At 33.2% G+C, this 17,873-nt stretch overlaps 1 protein-coding gene across 2 annotated transcripts in view; it reads left to right on the top strand.

The window, feature by feature from the left end:
• LOC111509665 (uncharacterized) overlaps nucleotides 1-17,873 on the top strand; it is a 193,236-nt gene that overhangs the window by 62,716 nt on the left and 112,647 nt on the right. For both annotated transcript variants that reach the window (XM_074170308.1, XM_074170309.1), the window contains exons 5-6: nucleotides 2,865-3,099; nucleotides 5,341-5,531. In XM_074170308.1, the coding sequence (XP_074026409.1) occupies nucleotides 2,865-3,099; nucleotides 5,341-5,531 (426 nt within the window). The remainder of the gene's footprint in view (nucleotides 1-2,864; nucleotides 3,100-5,340; nucleotides 5,532-17,873) is intronic.

Below are 17,873 nucleotides of genomic sequence, written 5' to 3'. Positions count from 1 at the left end.
TATCTAGCAATTTTTTTTACCATGAACTGCTTCTTGGAGCCTGGTTCGAATGGTTCTCATGTTCTTTCCTGGTTAGTAGATTATTAAGTCGTCGGCATATAAGCTGGTTTCAACAGGATTATGGACATGTTCGACTGCGTCATTGATTGCAATCAGAAAAAGTGTACTGCCCAAAATGGATCCTTGAGAGGTTCCATTGTATTGGGTGACTTGTTCAAAATGTATTTTTATCAGCGCAATAAAGTTCTATTGAATTGGTAGATTAGAATATTTATATATGCAAAAATATTTTTTACAAAAAGAGTTTTCTCATCCAAACAAACGAGTAGCTACAAGTGGCTATAGCTGTAGTCGGATACAGTATAATAATAGTAGTAATTAATACTACCTTGTCATAGGTTCAAATCCTATATAGTCTAAGTAATGATTTGTGGCAGAATGACCCCTCAGAACCAATGCTATTTTCAAAAAATTCAAGTAGAATTATAATTTTTTCTCATTTTTGGTCTTATTTCAATTACAGTAAAGTCCGGATATAGTGAACTTGATAAATGCATCAAAAAGGGTTCACTATATCCGAAGTTCATTATAAAAGAAAAATTTAGTCATATTGATTACACCTTTTTTTTATTGATACTCTTCAGATGTTTTTTTTATTTTAAAGTATATGGACAAACAAGCGTTTTTCATAATTTGTCAACTAGTTAGTATAATCAGATATTTTACTTTGCACAAGTCTGTTACTAAAACTAATGTTGCTTATATATTCTTCAAGGGTACAAAAACCATTCCAAACGTTTTCTGGAACTTCACGTGATTGCAAAAAATTGCGAATCTCCGTTATTTTTTGTGTCATGTCCTTTACTGATGGAACATTCATAATAACATCTGCCTCAGGTTGCTTCTCCTCATTTTCCTCATCATCACTTATGACTCCCACAGCTGCTTCTGAAAAAGAGTTTGAAAGTTTAAATCTAATCTTAGACTGCACTTGTTGTATGTTACCTTTTGAAAGTGACTGAATAATTTGCTCTTCTGTTAGGCATTCGGTTGACACAACATGATCATCTATTGATACATATTCTTCAAAATCAAAATTTTCCAACCTTTTTTTAATTTCTGTTTCAACTGATTTTTGAATATCAGTAGTTTCTTGAGTCTTTGTATGCTTCTTCAACCACTCATTTAAAGGCATCTCATCATCTGAATCGAATTCATCCTCTGCTTCAAAGAATCCCGCATGCTTAAAGCAATTCGCAATTGTTTCTTTAGTAACCTGCTGCCAAGCACGATGAATAAAGTTTATAGCATCTAAAAGGCTCACTGAAAACTCCTGTTTACTATCAGTTGCTTCTAACATCTTTAGTAGCATTATTTTTCTATATCGACTCTTGAGAGAATGTATTACTCCTTGATCCATGGGCTGCAGCTTTGAGCTGGTATTAGGAGGCATAAAAACCAATTTTATTTTCTTAAGTGGGACTTCAGGATGTGCTGGACAATTATCTACTAAAAGCAAAATTTTCCTGTTTTTTCTCTGTAGTTCTGTATCCCATTGTAGCAGCTCTTCAGTAAACAATTCAGACGTCATCCAGGCTTTACTGTTTGATCTGTATTTAACTGGTAATGTTCTGTTTTTAAAACATCTAGGATTGGCAGATTTGCCAATAATAAACAGTTTTCTTTTTTCTGTCCCTGACATGTTTGCAGCAACCAAAACTGTAATTCTAACCTTGGACATTTTTCCGCCAACACAGCTTTCACCAATAAATTTTAATGTTTTGTCAGGGGTCAGTCTATAAAAAAGTCCAGTCTCGTCGGCATTGAAAATGTCATTACTGTCATATTTTTTACGAAGATCGGGCCATATGGTCGTGAACCAGTTACTGACTACATTCATATCAACTGATCCAGACTCACCAACAATTTTGCCCCCAGTTATACAATTTCTTTTCTTGAAGCGCTCAATCCAACTTCTGGAACATGTGAAGTTTTTTCCCTCGATTTTACTTCCCATTTCACTTGCCTTCTCCTGAAGAATCGGACCACTTATTGGTACATTTTCTTGTCTTTTTTGGGTAAACCATTGTAAAAGGCCCTTATCAACATCTACATGATCCGATTTTCGTAGCCTTTTACACTTACTATTAACCTTGCCATATGAAGATAAAATATTATCTTTATTTTTCCAAATTATGCAAACTGTTGATTTCGGCAAACTCATTTCACGACAAATATCACTCTGTTTACAGCCATTTTCCAATTTCTGAATAATATCATACTTTTCTTTAAGCGTTATAGCCTTACGCTTTTTTTGATTGTCCATTTTGAACGCACAACACAATACAAACGTACAAATTATACAACAGTTCACAGTAAATTAGAACGGCAACTGAAAGAAGAGCAACAACTACGTCTTTGTTAAATCTAATATCCGGGGAATCCCACAAGAATTCCCCGAAAAGTTCATTATAAACGGGTAATTTGGTTCACTTTATCCGGAAATTCCTTATAACCGGGTTTACTATAAGCAATAAAAAAATTCATTGTTCTTATGGAATTTCTTTTAGGTATTTAAATTTGAGTTTACTATAAACGAGTGTTCACTTTAAAAGGGTTTGTTATATCCGGACTTTACTGTATTTAACAACTGAATCTGTCTGTTCCTATGTTCATTTATATTTATGTATTTTTTATCTTATTCTTGAATCTATGTATCTATTAGGTAATTGAGGCTGAAACCCACACCATTTAGCAAAAAAAATTTTCACTTGAACAAATTCCTAACTGAATAATAAATTAATTACCTCATAAATGAACAGAAAACATTTCATTGAAATATAAGTAACTGTTTTCCATTTCAGGCAAATGTTTAGAAGAGAATTGAAGTATGAAGAATTTGGGTTTAGGAGCTTAATACATCTTTGTACAAGTTTAAACTCAATTTTTCACTATGTCAGGCCTTCCACTGATGATTTTAAATTATATGACCGAAGAAAACCACTACCTGATTCCGCTGAAAAAGTTTTTACTATTGCAAGTTATAGTAATGATGCCAAATCAGATAAGGAAGGTGGGGCAGCTCTGCCAAGTATAGATGTAAGTTATTTTCAATATAAGTAATTATTGTTGTTTCATTCATTGAATAACTAATGAATGAAAAATTGAAACATAAATTTCATAGAAATCAATTATGTTCTTAATAATAATAGCATACAAATAAAATTGTTATCAGAAAATTCAAATCTAATTTTGTACAGAAATCGATTTATCACGATGGACATATAGTATATGAAACACAATTTCTGAAGACATTTAAAAAGCCTCAACTGCTTTGAAATCAAAAAATGAGTTGAGATGGTATTTAATGTCGGAGTTCATGTATAAGTATAGTTTAGGATTATTTGATTTTTCTTATAAATATTTTTACTGCCAGAGTCATATAAAAATGTTTTTGATATTCAATCTGGATAATTTCACTTTTGATTGTTGGCTCATATTATTTTACCTCTGTTTTACTGTTCAATATTACATTATTTCTTTAAATTTGCATGTGACATCTAATGTTGCAATATAATTGAAGAATGAGTATTCTGAAAAAAACTCAATTTTTCTCCATTTGAAACATTTGTCATCCTATTTTCTGAAAATTTTCAATTTCCATTTACCAAGCACTTTCAAAATACAAATAATGAAATTATAAAACAACAAAAAAAATTAATTGGCGCTCCGGGGCGACTTCATTGATTATATCACATAAATTTTGTAATGTAGTGAATTGATGGATCTGATTTAATTTAATAATTTTTTTCTTTAGCAGCTTGTTAATAAAATGATGTATTTGAAAAATGACTTGATAAACTAGTTTTATATGAATAAATTCAGAAACATTCAATGAAAAAAGTTGGCGAAATTGTATCTCAACATTGAAAATAGCATTTTACAAGTGTTGTTCATGACGAAGAATTTCAAGAACAAGGTTTTAATGATGAACGAGAACGGGAATGTTTCCTACTTATTCATCAAACTCAAACACCTGTTCATGCAGCTGCGGTTTCGTAAAAATTTATCATCTTTCCCTCCAACCGATTTCCTGGAGTCTTTGAAGTCCACTAGAAACTCGTTAGGACAACAAGAGGATTGTTCCGAATTCTTGGGGTTCTTGTTGAATACTTTTCGTGAGCAAAACAATAGTAAAATCAATACTCTTGACCGCTCTGGATTGAATGATTCCGTACAGTCCATCTCGTCTTGTGTTTGTAAATCTTTTGCTGGAAAAATCCTCACTTGTTTACTTTGTAGTAAATGTTCAAGAGGTAGCGAAAACTTATGTGAATGTCTGGAACTTCATCTAGTTTTTCCTAATATGACTAATAACCAGTCCGTGCAAAGCTTATTGTTGAATCATCTGAAGATGGAATTTTCAACAGGTGATGATCGACTGTATTGCCAAACATGCGCCAGACTAACTGACTGTTATAAAGAAACAAGTATAGCTCAGGCACCAGTCAATCTAATAATAACACTTCTTTCATGATCTACACATCCATGTATAGAGTTACTTATTTTCAAATTGATTACTTCCTTCCTTTCTTTGGAAGATTCTTTCATCCCTTTTTTTGTATCAAGATGGAGCAGTAGAAAAACTTTCTTTCCCAAAAATTAATCACTTCTAAAAATATAACCCCTTCAATTCAAACACTGATGATCTTCAAACAAGACTCAACCTCTGACGGAAGCAAGAAACTCTTTGGAAAGTTCGAAATAGATGAACATTTCAATCTAGCAGACCACTATTATAATATTCATGCAGTCATTGTTCACTGTGGTTCTGGCGTTGAATTTGGTCATTATTACGCCTCGGTCAAAGACGAAACGGACTGGTTTAAGTTTGACGATAGTCGTGTCACGAAGTGTTCTGGCGATGCATTGAATCTATTGGAGCCTCTGGAGACACCCTACATTTTGTTTTATAAGAGAGATGACATTGTTAGATCAAGATCTTCAGATGATGTGGTGCTGCAGGTTTTTCCGGGTTTTCCTGCAGCTGAAAAAGCAAATGCTCCACTGGAATCATTGAAGTCGCCCCGGAGCGCCAATTAATTTTTATTGTCGTTTTCATTTTTATCGTTGTTTTAATAAAATTACAACATTGACATTCAATTAATGAAAATAATATTCTTTCAACAATATCTGAAATATATTGATAATTTTTCTGTAACATTCCTTTTTTATCTTGTGGTATTGATGGTTGTTGGTAAGTACAATGTATTTCAACAAGCATATGTTGAAGAACAAATACAATTTGCTGAAAATCTCTAGTTAAGTTTAAATTTTTAGTGGGAAGATGTTATGAGATTTTTACCACCAGGCACATTCAAACCCGGTAAGGAAATTCCTCGAGCATTTGTTTCGAAAGTAACATCAGAGAATGACAGCATCGACATTAAGCTTGGTGAAGTTTATGATTTATCCAAATTTTGGATATACCTTGATGATGGTTTGCTAGATGATCTCATGGATGCTATGCAGTAAGTATTAAAATATTAATACAACCGAAAAATTATTAAACTTAAGACAAATGAACTAGTAACTCTGAGTAGTATTTGAGCTCTCAAGAACAAAGCAGGAAATATGTATTGTTATATTTTCTTGCAAGTTCCTATCAAATACTTATATTCCTAGGATTTGTATTTTTCAAATGTTTTTATGTGATTGTTTTCTTGTTGGAAGTTTCGAAAAAAGTTTTTTTATGACTAATTACTGAAACCAGAAGGTTGAAAAAAAAAGAAGAAAATATGTAGAGAAAATTCAGAGAAAATACAAATCTGATGACGGCAGTAGACAAACTGTAATTATTTATAAAAATCTCGTCAGTGGTTTACTTGTGGTCATCCGGTTTTGGAAAATTGTATGAAGTTACAATACTAACAAATACCATAGATGGAGAAGGAAATAAATACAATTATTACTCCTTTCTTCACTCTCTGAAGATGGCTGAACCAAAGTCCAAGAAATTTTCCATGCATTTTTTTTATAATTTTTTTCATGCATTTGTCTTCCAATTCTGATCTTCAGAAAAAGAAAATTGCTTTAGAAGACAAAAATAGACTTACAATAGTTAATGAAATTTTTGATGAATAAATTGAAATTAATAGATAGATACATAGATTTACTGGTGTCATACATATTTGTTCAAGTCATAAGAAATTTAACCTAATTACTTTAAATTCTAAAATGGAACTTCACAAACACATAACATATATTATGAATGATTAATCCATGTCATTGAACTTATTATTAAAATTGAATTGCAAGGGGTATATTTATACTACAAACAAAAAGTGATTTTTGCATAATTCTATGTTTATATAAAAGTAGTTGTTTCTGAAGTATTTCTCTTTCTTGTAATTCAATGTTTATATGGAAGTAGTTGTTTCAAGAGGTCTTTTTCTTCCATTTTGTGTTCAAAGAGTCCATTCTGAAACTATTGCTTTCTTCCGTACTTTGGAAGATTTTTTTTTATAAAAATGGAGAATTAGAAAGCCAAAACCCGTCTTTCCCAAATATTATTGAAATATTCATTATAATATTAATTTCTTAAGTAATCTTTCAATTCAATTTAAACTTAATCAGTTAGAAATCTTTAATGGAATCTGACAATTCATTATACATTTTTGGAGTAAGATAGTCCACAAAATGCAATAAGCCCTTGAGACTGCAATGTTTTCCGGAGACTTGGAAGAAATGGATATGTTAGATGGCTCCCGAGTAGTAGGAAATATCTATTTCTATGGACGAATATTAGACTTTAGAAGGCAGTTTCAATATAATATTGAGGTTCATGAAAGCTTCTCTGCACTCAGCTCTATATCCAAGACCATTCACAATTCTTACTGCTTTTCATATATTCTAACCCCATCTCAATCACACTCCTGTTAAAAAATCAACAAAAAATTGATGACTTATCATTATTGAACTCATGTTAATGTGTAAAATGATATAGTTTACATTGTAGAAGAAAATCTACCTAATAATAAGTGAAACTTAAAAAAATTGACAAGTATGTCTTAGTTCAGAGAAACGGGTAAGATTTGTTAAATAAATTCTTTAAAAAAATATATTTTCAAATATATCCTTTTATTAACAAGCTTCAAAAGAAGAAAAAGATAATTACATTAAATCAGATCCATTCATGTATTACGTTACATAATTTATGTGATATAAAAGCTTGTCGCGAAATTTACCTATATAACAAAAAACGTAAGTTTTTCTCAGAATTACCATTCTTATATCAAGATGGAGTTACATATTGTATTCTTGTTTCTACATATATAAATTACATGAAAAGGTTTTATATCATAGGAATTGTGTTTATTTTCTTGTACCTGAAAATGTTTTTACGTTTAATTGATTTTTTATGTTTTACTTATCGCTGGACCTATGACTTAGGCTGTTCATTTCATTTAATGCGCCAGACTCTATATTTGTTTGAGCACCTCCAAACTATCCTTAACCCTAATCTTTCTCGAGACTGCTTGTTATGAAAAGAAACATATAAATTAATTTCCAACCTTCAAAGATGTAAAGGTATATAACTAGAAACGGAGACAAACTTTACTTACCCACAGTTCATCTAACACAAGTTCACAAAGGACTTTTTATGACATCAATAAAAATCTTCCAGTTGATATAAGAAGTAAAACAGATGTATTGCTTTCAAAAAAGCAGTGATTCAGTTTCTCCTGTTCTCTTAATTATCTTTTGGTGAGAACTCTATGAAATGAAACACTCTCATTTATTTCCCCACGTCCACTCTCGCTTGCTATTCTATAACGAATTAATCTTGAATCATCCCCAACAAAGGGAACTGAGTCAGCGTTATACAATCTCATAACGTTTATAGACGTGCATTTATTTCTCACTTCCGTTATTGGTATTTTCACAATATTTCAGTACACTACATCTCTCTTTTTTTTCAGTAATTTGTAATAGCGATGATAATAATGATTATGATAATACTATTGATATAATAATATTGAGGTGTTGAAAATAACGATTTGGTGTTGGGAAAAAACTCCAGTAATATTCATGATAATACTAATAGCCATAATACATACTAAAATATTCAAATATATTTTACAAAACACGAAACTAATGAATACCTACTATTATAAATATGTTAGTACATTACATCCAGTAGTTTGTAATAACAAATCAATAATGACAGTTATTAGATAATATAGAATTATTATAAACATAAGAAAAATTAATGTTGAAAGCTCCCATTCTCTATGAACTAAGTGAAAGTATTTATTCAACTCTCATTATCGTTTTCTTTAAAAACCTTCCATTGTCCCTCGATTTTCTTCAAATGAACTATGTTTTTTCGCTATACATCGCCTGTTTCACTGTTCTGTACCTGTATATCACCCCCTTTCTTATTAATAACTGTATGTGGAACAGGATTGAAATTAGCAAATTTATTTTCTGTAATACTATTTTTCAACAAAACTTTATCTCCCTCTTCCAATAGACAATCTTCTGCTTTTCTTTTTCTGTCCGCATATTCTTTGCCAACCTCTTTAATTTCCTTATCCCTATCTTTCACCTCAGCATCAAAAGTTTTATATTCTGTTTCTAATATAGTGGGGATTTTATCACGAAATTGTCTGCGAAAAAATAGTTCAGAAGGACTTTTCCCAGTTACAGAACGGGGCGTACTGTTATACATTATCAGGTAGTCCAGTCTCTTTTAAGAGACTGACTAATTTTCAGTCGTTTCAGGATATATCCATTTTGTCTTTCGACTTCCCCGTTCTGCTGTGGCCAATATGTTATGGTGTGGTAAAGAGTTATTCCATTTTCTTCACAGAAGGTTTTCATTTCTCTGCTGCGTAATTGCCTACCGTTATCTAGTGTCATTGAACAGGGGTTCCCAAGCCTAGAGAAAAGTTCCTGTAGTACTTTGATCATGTTTGCTGTTGTGATATTTTTCATGATTTTTATTTCTTTATAACGGCTATAGTAATCAACAATAACAAACAAGTAATCACCGCTTGGTAAAGGACCCATAAAATCAATTGCCTAATAATAATAATAATACTTTATTTTCCATGTAGACAATAAACTCTTCAAATTTCTCTTAAACATCACAAAATTATGTTCTTCCCTTAAATAATCGGGCAGTTTGTCGAATATTTTTATTCCAATGTATTCTGGTGCAAATGAAGTCACTCTTAGTCTTGCATATGGCACATGAAATCTATTTTTTGTTCTAGTGTCATGGTGATGAACATTTTTATTCATTTTGAAATGTGTTTTGTTTTTGAATATGTAAATGCATATTTCAAATATATAAACTGATATAAGTGTCAAGATGTGATAATTTTTGAAAATTTGTCTGCAAGATTCTCTCATTGAGACATTGCAATACACCGTATAATGCGTTTTTGAGCAATGAATACATTATGAGTCATGGATGACCCACCCCAGAAGCAGACACCATATCTCAGTCTTGAATCAACTTGAGCATAATAAATGCTCATTAGTTGAGTGGTAGTTAAAACTGTCCACAGATTCATAAATAGAAATTTTATTGAGTTAAGCTTAGAAATTAGATGTTGGCAATGAGCATTCCAGTTCAAGTTTTCGTCAAGAAGAATACCCAGGAATTTAACTTTTTTATTCGATTTTGAGTATGTCGCATTATCAGCACTGAAACTGAAGTCTTCTATCCTATTTTGTTCATTATGAAAACGAATAATATTTGTTTTATCCGAATTAAAAAATAAATCATGATAATTGAAAAAATCTGATATTTGTTCAACTGCAGAAGCACATTTGTCTTTCAATATTTCGTCATCTGGTGCTGAGATGATCATAGAAATGTCGTCAGCATAAGTTGTATAATGAACTTCAGAAACAACAGTCTATTTTGGTAGCACCCAAGGTGCTACCGGAAGTTCTCGTCTTTTCATGGGACTTGGAGTTCTCTGCATTCTTGTCTATTTTGGGCCACCATACTTTGGTATGTAACCGATTTTTCATAGCTACGATTCCCAGGTGTCCTTCATGAGCAGCTTCCGAAATAGCTTGTCGTAAATCTCCAGGTATAACTATTAGAGTATAAAGGCTTGGGAAAGGATCCAAATATCCAGCACCAATAAAGGTCTGTTTTGAAAATCAACAAAGTAAGGAGAAATTTTGACAAGTTACCAAAAAAAATTGAATTACTACCAAAGATCTCGGTTTCAATAACCCTTCAATTGAACCTATATACGTTGACCATGACCTTACAAAGAGAAAACAGGAGCTATATAAAAAGGCCAGGAATTTCAGAAAGGAACACAATTTCAGGTTTATCTGGGTCAAGGATGGAAACATTATCCTAAAGAAGCACGAAGATAGCAAAGTAAACCTGATTAATGACGAAGATGACCTAAAAAACTAGTTCTTAGACTGACAAATAAACTACACATTTGCTATGCTGATATGCAAAGTTTGCGTAATAAGTTGGACAAACTTCATTGTTTTACAAATTGCTGTAATATCTTGGTATTGACGGAGACGTGGCTGTCTGACAATGAAGTTCAAGTTTTTTATCTAGATGGATTTGTGGCAATATAATTTAATGGCAGTTTCGTTAAAATCTTTAAATCTGCAAATATATGGTATGTATAGACCACCTAAATATCAGTTTAGGGAATTTATCGATATGTTTCAGAATATATTATGTAACAAAAAAAATAAAACTATTGTACTGGCATATATGAATGTCACTCTCCTGAAAGCAGATTCAGAGGAAACAAAAGAATACATTGATGTGGTAACTATGAGTGGTTTTAGATTATGCGACTAGATAAATAAGCAAAACGAATTCTTTGCTGGATCGTGTCTTTTTTTTTTATTTAATATAACCGCATCAACTACAAAGGTTATTAACGGTGTAGTACAATTTGAATCACATCACAATCATATTAGATGTACAATATTTATAGATATCAGATACTTTAGTAAAATCTCAAATTTATCTGGATTCAAGGCATCACTGAGTTCTTCAGGTAGTCGTGTTGACAATCTCTCCTCTCTGTAGTAAGGACACACCTTGATGATGTGTTTCACATCTAATTCTTCATCACAGGAAATACATCTTTTGGGGTTTTCTTTCTTCAGTAGATGCTGGTGGGTATACCTTGTGTGGCCAATCCTGAGACGGGTTAGAAATGTCTGATGTTCACGAGAGAGTGATAGGTAATGTTGGAAGTTTAAGCTAGGATTGATTGTTTTGAGCTTGTTATTCTCCTGAGCATGCCATCTTTCTCTCCATGTATTTATTGTTAGTTGTCGTATTTTATGGATCAAATCTTCATGTGGTACACAGCGAGTTGATAGACTGTGTGGGTTTGAGCTTATCTCTCTAGCTAAAGTGTCCGCAAGAGCTTTGGCTATGGCGAATAGTTCTCCCGTATATATACTAGTTTCTGTTGGTAGTCGATAACTGTAGCTTGCATGATCTGTGATCACTGCAGCCCCTACACTTTCACTGGTTTTAGACGCATCTGTGTATATGTGGGAGTAGTTCGCATACTTGAAGGCCACTTCAGAAAAAGCTCTTCTTATGTGCATTGCAGAAATATCATTCTTGGGATAATGGGTCAGGATGGTATTGCAATCAGGAATGGCTATTGTCCATGGAGGAGGTATCTTTATGTTCAGAGGGAGAATGTTATGATTCACCATTGGGTTATTCGGTATTTTGGGAATCCTGGCGTAAAGAGGAAGTTGTGAATTACGGTAGTACTCAAATGTTTCACTGAAGCGATTAGAAAATGTATTGTGATAGCTAGGATTATTTTTATTTGCTGATATTTTTGCTGCATATCTTAGGATTAGGTTGAGTCGACGTAGTTCGAGAGGTGGTTCTCCCGCCTCAACAAGTAAACTTTCCACAGGACTGGTACAGAACGCCCCCATAGCAATTCTTAGGGCCGCATTCTGGATGACATCTAGGGACTTCAAAAGAGATGTTCTCGCCGTAGAGTAAACGATGGGTCCATAATCCAGTTTGGTTCTGATTAATGCTCGATAAACCCTTAGCAAGGTAGTACTATCGGCTACCCATGTGTGATTGGCTTATACTTTCATTAGATTTAGGCCATTTTGGCAGGACTTCTTAAGATTTTTGATGTGAGTGTCCCATTTCAGTTTACTATTAAAAGTTCCAGTTGCTGACTATTCAATTCAAGAGAGGTTAAACCATCTGCCGTTTTCTTTGAAAATATAATACATTTTGTTTTGGTAGACGAGAACTTAAGTCCTGTTCATTCCGACCACGATTTAAGTTTTCTTAGTGCATTCTGTAATTGGGTACTTATTGTTATCACATTCTTTCCTGTTGCATATAAAACTAAATAATCTGCATATAGATTACCCCCCACTGGCTTTTTAAAACCATCTGAAATTTCATTAATGGATATGAGGAAAAGAGTCTCACCGAGTGCCGATCCTTGAGGAATGCCATTTTCTTGTGTCAAGGTTTCAGATAATTTACCATCAACTCTAACCGAAAAAGATCTATTTGACAGAAAATTAGATATGAAAGCAAGCATATTTCCTTGTATTCCCCATTGATTAAGTTGATTGAGAACTTTGCGTCTCCATACAGTGTCGAAGGCTCTATTTATATCAAAGAAGACTGCAATAAGGCTTTCTCTATTGGCGAAGGCTTCATGGATATCTGACTGTAGATTTACTAGGTTATCTGTGGTCGAACGATACATACGAAAACCACTTTGCTGAGGAATAATCAGGTTATTTCAAATCAAAACAAAATATACTTTATTGTCCGAAGATTTGCATCTTATTGACAAAGTCCAAGAAATACAATATTAATATAGAAAAAGTACAAAAAAATATAAATGTAGATATAAAAAAGTTAAACAACTAATCAATACAGTTTATTTGTATGATTTTCACTATAAGGGTTTTACAAAAATCGCGACACGTGTTTCACTATACAATAGCTTCTTCAAGCGTAAACTGTTTACAGTTTACGCTGTTTACAGTTTATGCTTGAAGAAGTTATTGTATAGCGAAACACGTGTCGCGGTTTTTGTAAAACCCTTATAGTGAAAATCATACAAATAAACTGTATTGATTAGTTGTTTGATATGGATTTTCATCAAGTATCGGCCAGTTCTATTCAATTATAAAAAAGTTACAAAAATGTATAAATGTAAATATAAAAAAAGTTCTAAAAATGTATAGATAAAATACCACCATGTATAAAGTGATAGTACAAATAATAAATTGCTAATATATTGTTAAAAGGATTCGCTAAAATATTCTTCCAAACTATAATAGGGTCTGTCAACAAGTAGGTTCTTCATCGCCTTTTTGAAATGGATATTGCTTAAATTTGCAGATATCATTTCTAATGGTAAATGATTGAACAATTTACCACTATTATAGTATATGGAATCCTTGATTAAATTCGAAGTTGGGATGGGAAGTCTAAAGGTATAATTGCTATTTCGAGTAGCATAAGGAGTAGAAGCAAAGTTGAACTTCGATTTATGTTTATAAATAAGGCAAACCGTCTCTATGATAAATAGTGCGATGACTGTTAACATTTTATTGGCAATGAACAAATTCCTGCACGATTCTCTGGGTTTGACTTTACAGAGACATCTTAGTGCCCTCTTCTGTAATATCAATACAGAAGAGAGAAGAGATGAGTTGCATGTTCCAGGTAGTACTTTAGTCTGGCATTCAGTATTTTTTCCAGAAGTTTACACATGGTACATATTAGAGAGATGGGCCTATAGGACTGTTTATCTGTGTGTGGTGTGTTCAACTTTTTAATGGGTAGTACAATTGCTTCCAACCAATTGGTAGGCATTCTTTGTGAGTGAAATATTTTATTGTATACTCTTAGAAGATATCGCTTTCCTACTGGGGGAAGTTTAACAAGAAATATATATGGTATATCGTCAGGCCCGGGGCTGGAGTTATTGACTTTGGATAAGGCATCTTCCAATTCATCAATCGTTATATCATAATTCAGGGGGTTCTCCGCCTGAGATTCGATATTTAATGGGTGTGTCTCAATTCTTTCTTTCATTTATAAAAAGTCAGGATCGTAATTCGCATTACTTGATTGTTTTTGAAAGTTTTCGGCTAACAAGTTAGCAATTTCCTGACTATTTGTAATACTATTTCCATTTTCAATCAGAGATGAAAAACCTACATGACTTCTCAATCTTTTAATGCGGTTGATTTTCATCCATACCTCAGACATTGGTGTGGAATGATTCAAAGTTGAGACGTATTGTGCCCATGAAGTACGTTTGCTCTGTTTAATTATATACCTTTGACGAGCTCTGAGTCTATTGTATTCTATCTTATTCTCAGTAGAGGGGTGTCTTTTCAATTTATTGAAAGCCGTTTTGCTTTCTTTTGTTGCTTTTTGGCATTCTTTATTCCACCACGGAACAGGTTGATGGTGCGAAAACTGGTTGATTTTCCAATAGCTATGGATGCTGATTCAACGAATACTTCCAGACAGTTCCTCAACAAGCAGATTAATGTCTTGTACCGGATTGGGAAATACATTTGGAATTTTTTCCTCCATAAGGATTCCATAACGTGTCCAGTCGTTGTCGCTAACATTTCTAAGCCGCCAGCTAGGACGGAATATAGGCGGTGAATCTTGTACATCAGCTCTAAGGATAATAGGAAAATGATCACTACCATACGGGTCCGATAAAACAGTCCAAGATAATTTGCAGGAAAGGTTGGGGTGACAAAATGCTAAATCGAGAGCGGATTGGTTGCCAGAGTTAAGAAGTACAAGGTTCGATTTATTGATGAACGTCTCAAGTTTGCTGCCTCTCCGATTAGTCGATGTACATCCCCATATTGTATTATGAGCGTTGAAATCTCCCAAGATAAACGTAAGGCTTTGGTAATTGTTGAGTGAGATTGTACAAATCATTGATATTGAATTTTGTATCTGGTGGAATGTAGATGTTACATATGCACATTTTTTTGTGGGATTTCCAATAACACAGCTACAGCTTTGAAGTCAGTTGAAAGTGGAACTTCTTCTGCCTCAAGAGATTTTTTGGTGTATATTGTTACCCTTCTGCCGCTTGGAGTTGATTGTTTCTAGTTTTGTGAACGGAGTTATAGTGTTTCAAATTGTATCTATATTTTTCAGTGAAGTTGGTTTCCTGAAGACATATAACTGGGGGTTCCTCTTCATTTATTAACACTTGGAGCATTTCCAGATGGGAAAATACTTCTTTTATATTCCATTGCAATATGAATGTTGTTGAGTAGTTTTTATGGTATTAGGAGATTCTAAAATGTATCTAGAGATATGTCACTTTCGCTTCTGGACACTGAGATGTTAGAGCCAGTTTCGAGTTCTCTTTGGAGCTGTTTAATTATTTTCCTTTTTAATTTTGTGATTCTGGATTTGATGCTTCGTTCAGTAAGAGCCGGATATATTTTAGTGAGTATACCAAGTATCATGTGAATTTCTTCCGTATACCTGCGGGCCACGCTGAGGGGGTCTGGTGAACCAAACGCATCCTCTAGAAAACTCACAATTTGGCTGTGGTCGAGAGGATATTTAGATGGCTCATCTTCAAAAAAGTTGTTTGGCTGGGGCAACCAGGGTCTCAACAGATTTGGTGTGTATTTGGGCCTGTGTTGTCTTCGTTTTCTTCTTAGTCTGTGAACTGGAAATAACAAAGGGAGGCTCCAGTTCTTCAGTATTTTGTATCGGTGGACTGATCTCTGAATGGGTTCTTTTTTGCGAGTTGATATTTATTATAATGGGAATCTCTTCATTTTGTGGAGTTGAAATTTCAACTGGTTTTTCCTGGACAATGTTGACCAAAGGATCAGTAATAGTTAAAGAAATTTCTTGGGTTTGAGGGGCTGGATTTTCGAATGATTCTTGAACAATATCTACAATAGTCTCGGTAACAGTTTCTTGACAATTAGCAGCAATATGGCCATTTTCCTTACATTTGTAGCAGATGGGTTTATCATCAGAAAGGTAGATACGGTAGAGGGTGTTATCATATGATATGATAAATGATTCGTGAAGATGAAAAGTATTATTTAGAGCAGGTTGTATGAAGACTTGTCTACGGAAACTCAATATATGGGTGTATTCAGGTTGGGATATTCCAATGCGAAGAAATGTCATGGGTGATATTAGGGTTAATCCTAGATCTCTAAGGCTCTGTTCTATAATGTTGTGAGGTATTGTTGGACTTACGTTAGAAAGGATTAATCGAGTAGATGGCGGGCTTTCAGGATTTGACGGTTGATTTCAATTTCTCCTCCTTCATTAAGAAATGTATCTACGATTATCTGGCTAGAGAGGTAGATGCAAACTCAATTGTTGGAAATTTTAGACGAGAAAATAATATTTTTAGGTTGAACTTTGGTTCCAAGAGCGATTATATATTCTTGAATTTTCACTCCTTCAATAGCGGCAAATATGATGGCTTGTTCCTTTGATGGATATTTGAATGTCTGTACTACTTTGGAGTAAGACTGGTTTGGGGAATTTGTTTTCTTGATTTTGTATATCATTTTGAGTACCCCTGTAGTTAGAAGTACTCGCCATGTCGATGTTATTAATGTTTTAGATTGATTCAATGGAATAACTAGCATCACTTCCTCCTGAGTGCGACCCTGTTTGATAAATCTGTCCACTATTCAGTGGCAGCTGATAAGAAACTGATGTAGTTTTCCAACAAAAACTGACCGAGATAACAATTAGCACTTTTTATTATTTTGAATGTGATTATTCTGAATATTAGAATTCACAATTCTCCTAATGTACGTCTGTTCACTATCCGAACTCAATACAAACTGGATCATGTCCTGGTTAATAAAAATATTAAGTGTGATGTCTCAATATACAACTATGCTCTGTCTGATCATAAGCCATTGAATATTAATGTAGATATTGAGCCTGTATACTATAAACCAAAGATAGTAACAAACTTTATTGTAGACGAAATGGTTTAGACTTTCACGGCTGAGGTTTTCAGTGTCATTGCTTTTCGAGTTTGAAAGCCGTGGAAGGAATTCCAAAAATCCACGGCTTTCATACTCGGAAAGCAATGACACTAGTTAAGCAAGATTTATTCAAACAAAAATGTATGGACGCGTCACAAAATTGCAATGGATACACTAACAAAAATACATGTAAAGAAAGTTCTAGTTATATTATAAAATTAAAACATCGCAAGGGGAATGATTGGATAACCTATGATCTATTGAACTTATAAGAGAACAAGCTAGTATATATAAAAAAATAAATGGAACAAATCCAAATTCTGAAAATATAAATAAATTGTGGATGGACTTTAAAGTGTTCAAAAATAAAGCTATCAATGAGATAAGGAAACAAAAATCAATTTATTTCAAAGCAGAATGGCAAAAAGCAGGTAACAATGCAATAAAACATTGGAGGGTAATAAACTCGATAACAAATATGAAGAAGGAAAAAAACGAGTTAATTAAATTAGTTACAGATGATAGAACTATCACTGACCCTCAAGAGGTGGCAAATATGTTCAACAGGTATTTTAATAGCATAGGTCAATCAATTATTTCCAATATAGATATTAATATAGAAAGTGTAGATTTTGAGGAATCATCGTGTGGCAACTCATTATTTCTAAAAAAAAACAATGTTAAAGAGGTATCTGAAGTTATAGTGGTACTCAATAAAAACTCTGCAGCAGGGCACGACAACATATCCCTTAAAGACATAATATCAATTGAAAATACTGTCCTTTCCATACTTGTTAATTTGATAAACGATATTTTCAAAGCGG

This window comes from Leptinotarsa decemlineata, unplaced genomic scaffold, assembly GCF_025532065.1.
Source record: "Leptinotarsa decemlineata unplaced genomic scaffold, Ldec_3_MD MMD2_P_RNA_scaffold_8, whole genome shotgun sequence".
NCBI classification, from domain to species: Eukaryota; Metazoa; Arthropoda; class Insecta; order Coleoptera; family Chrysomelidae; genus Leptinotarsa; species Leptinotarsa decemlineata.
This window is presented reverse-complemented; position numbering and strand designations above follow the sequence as displayed.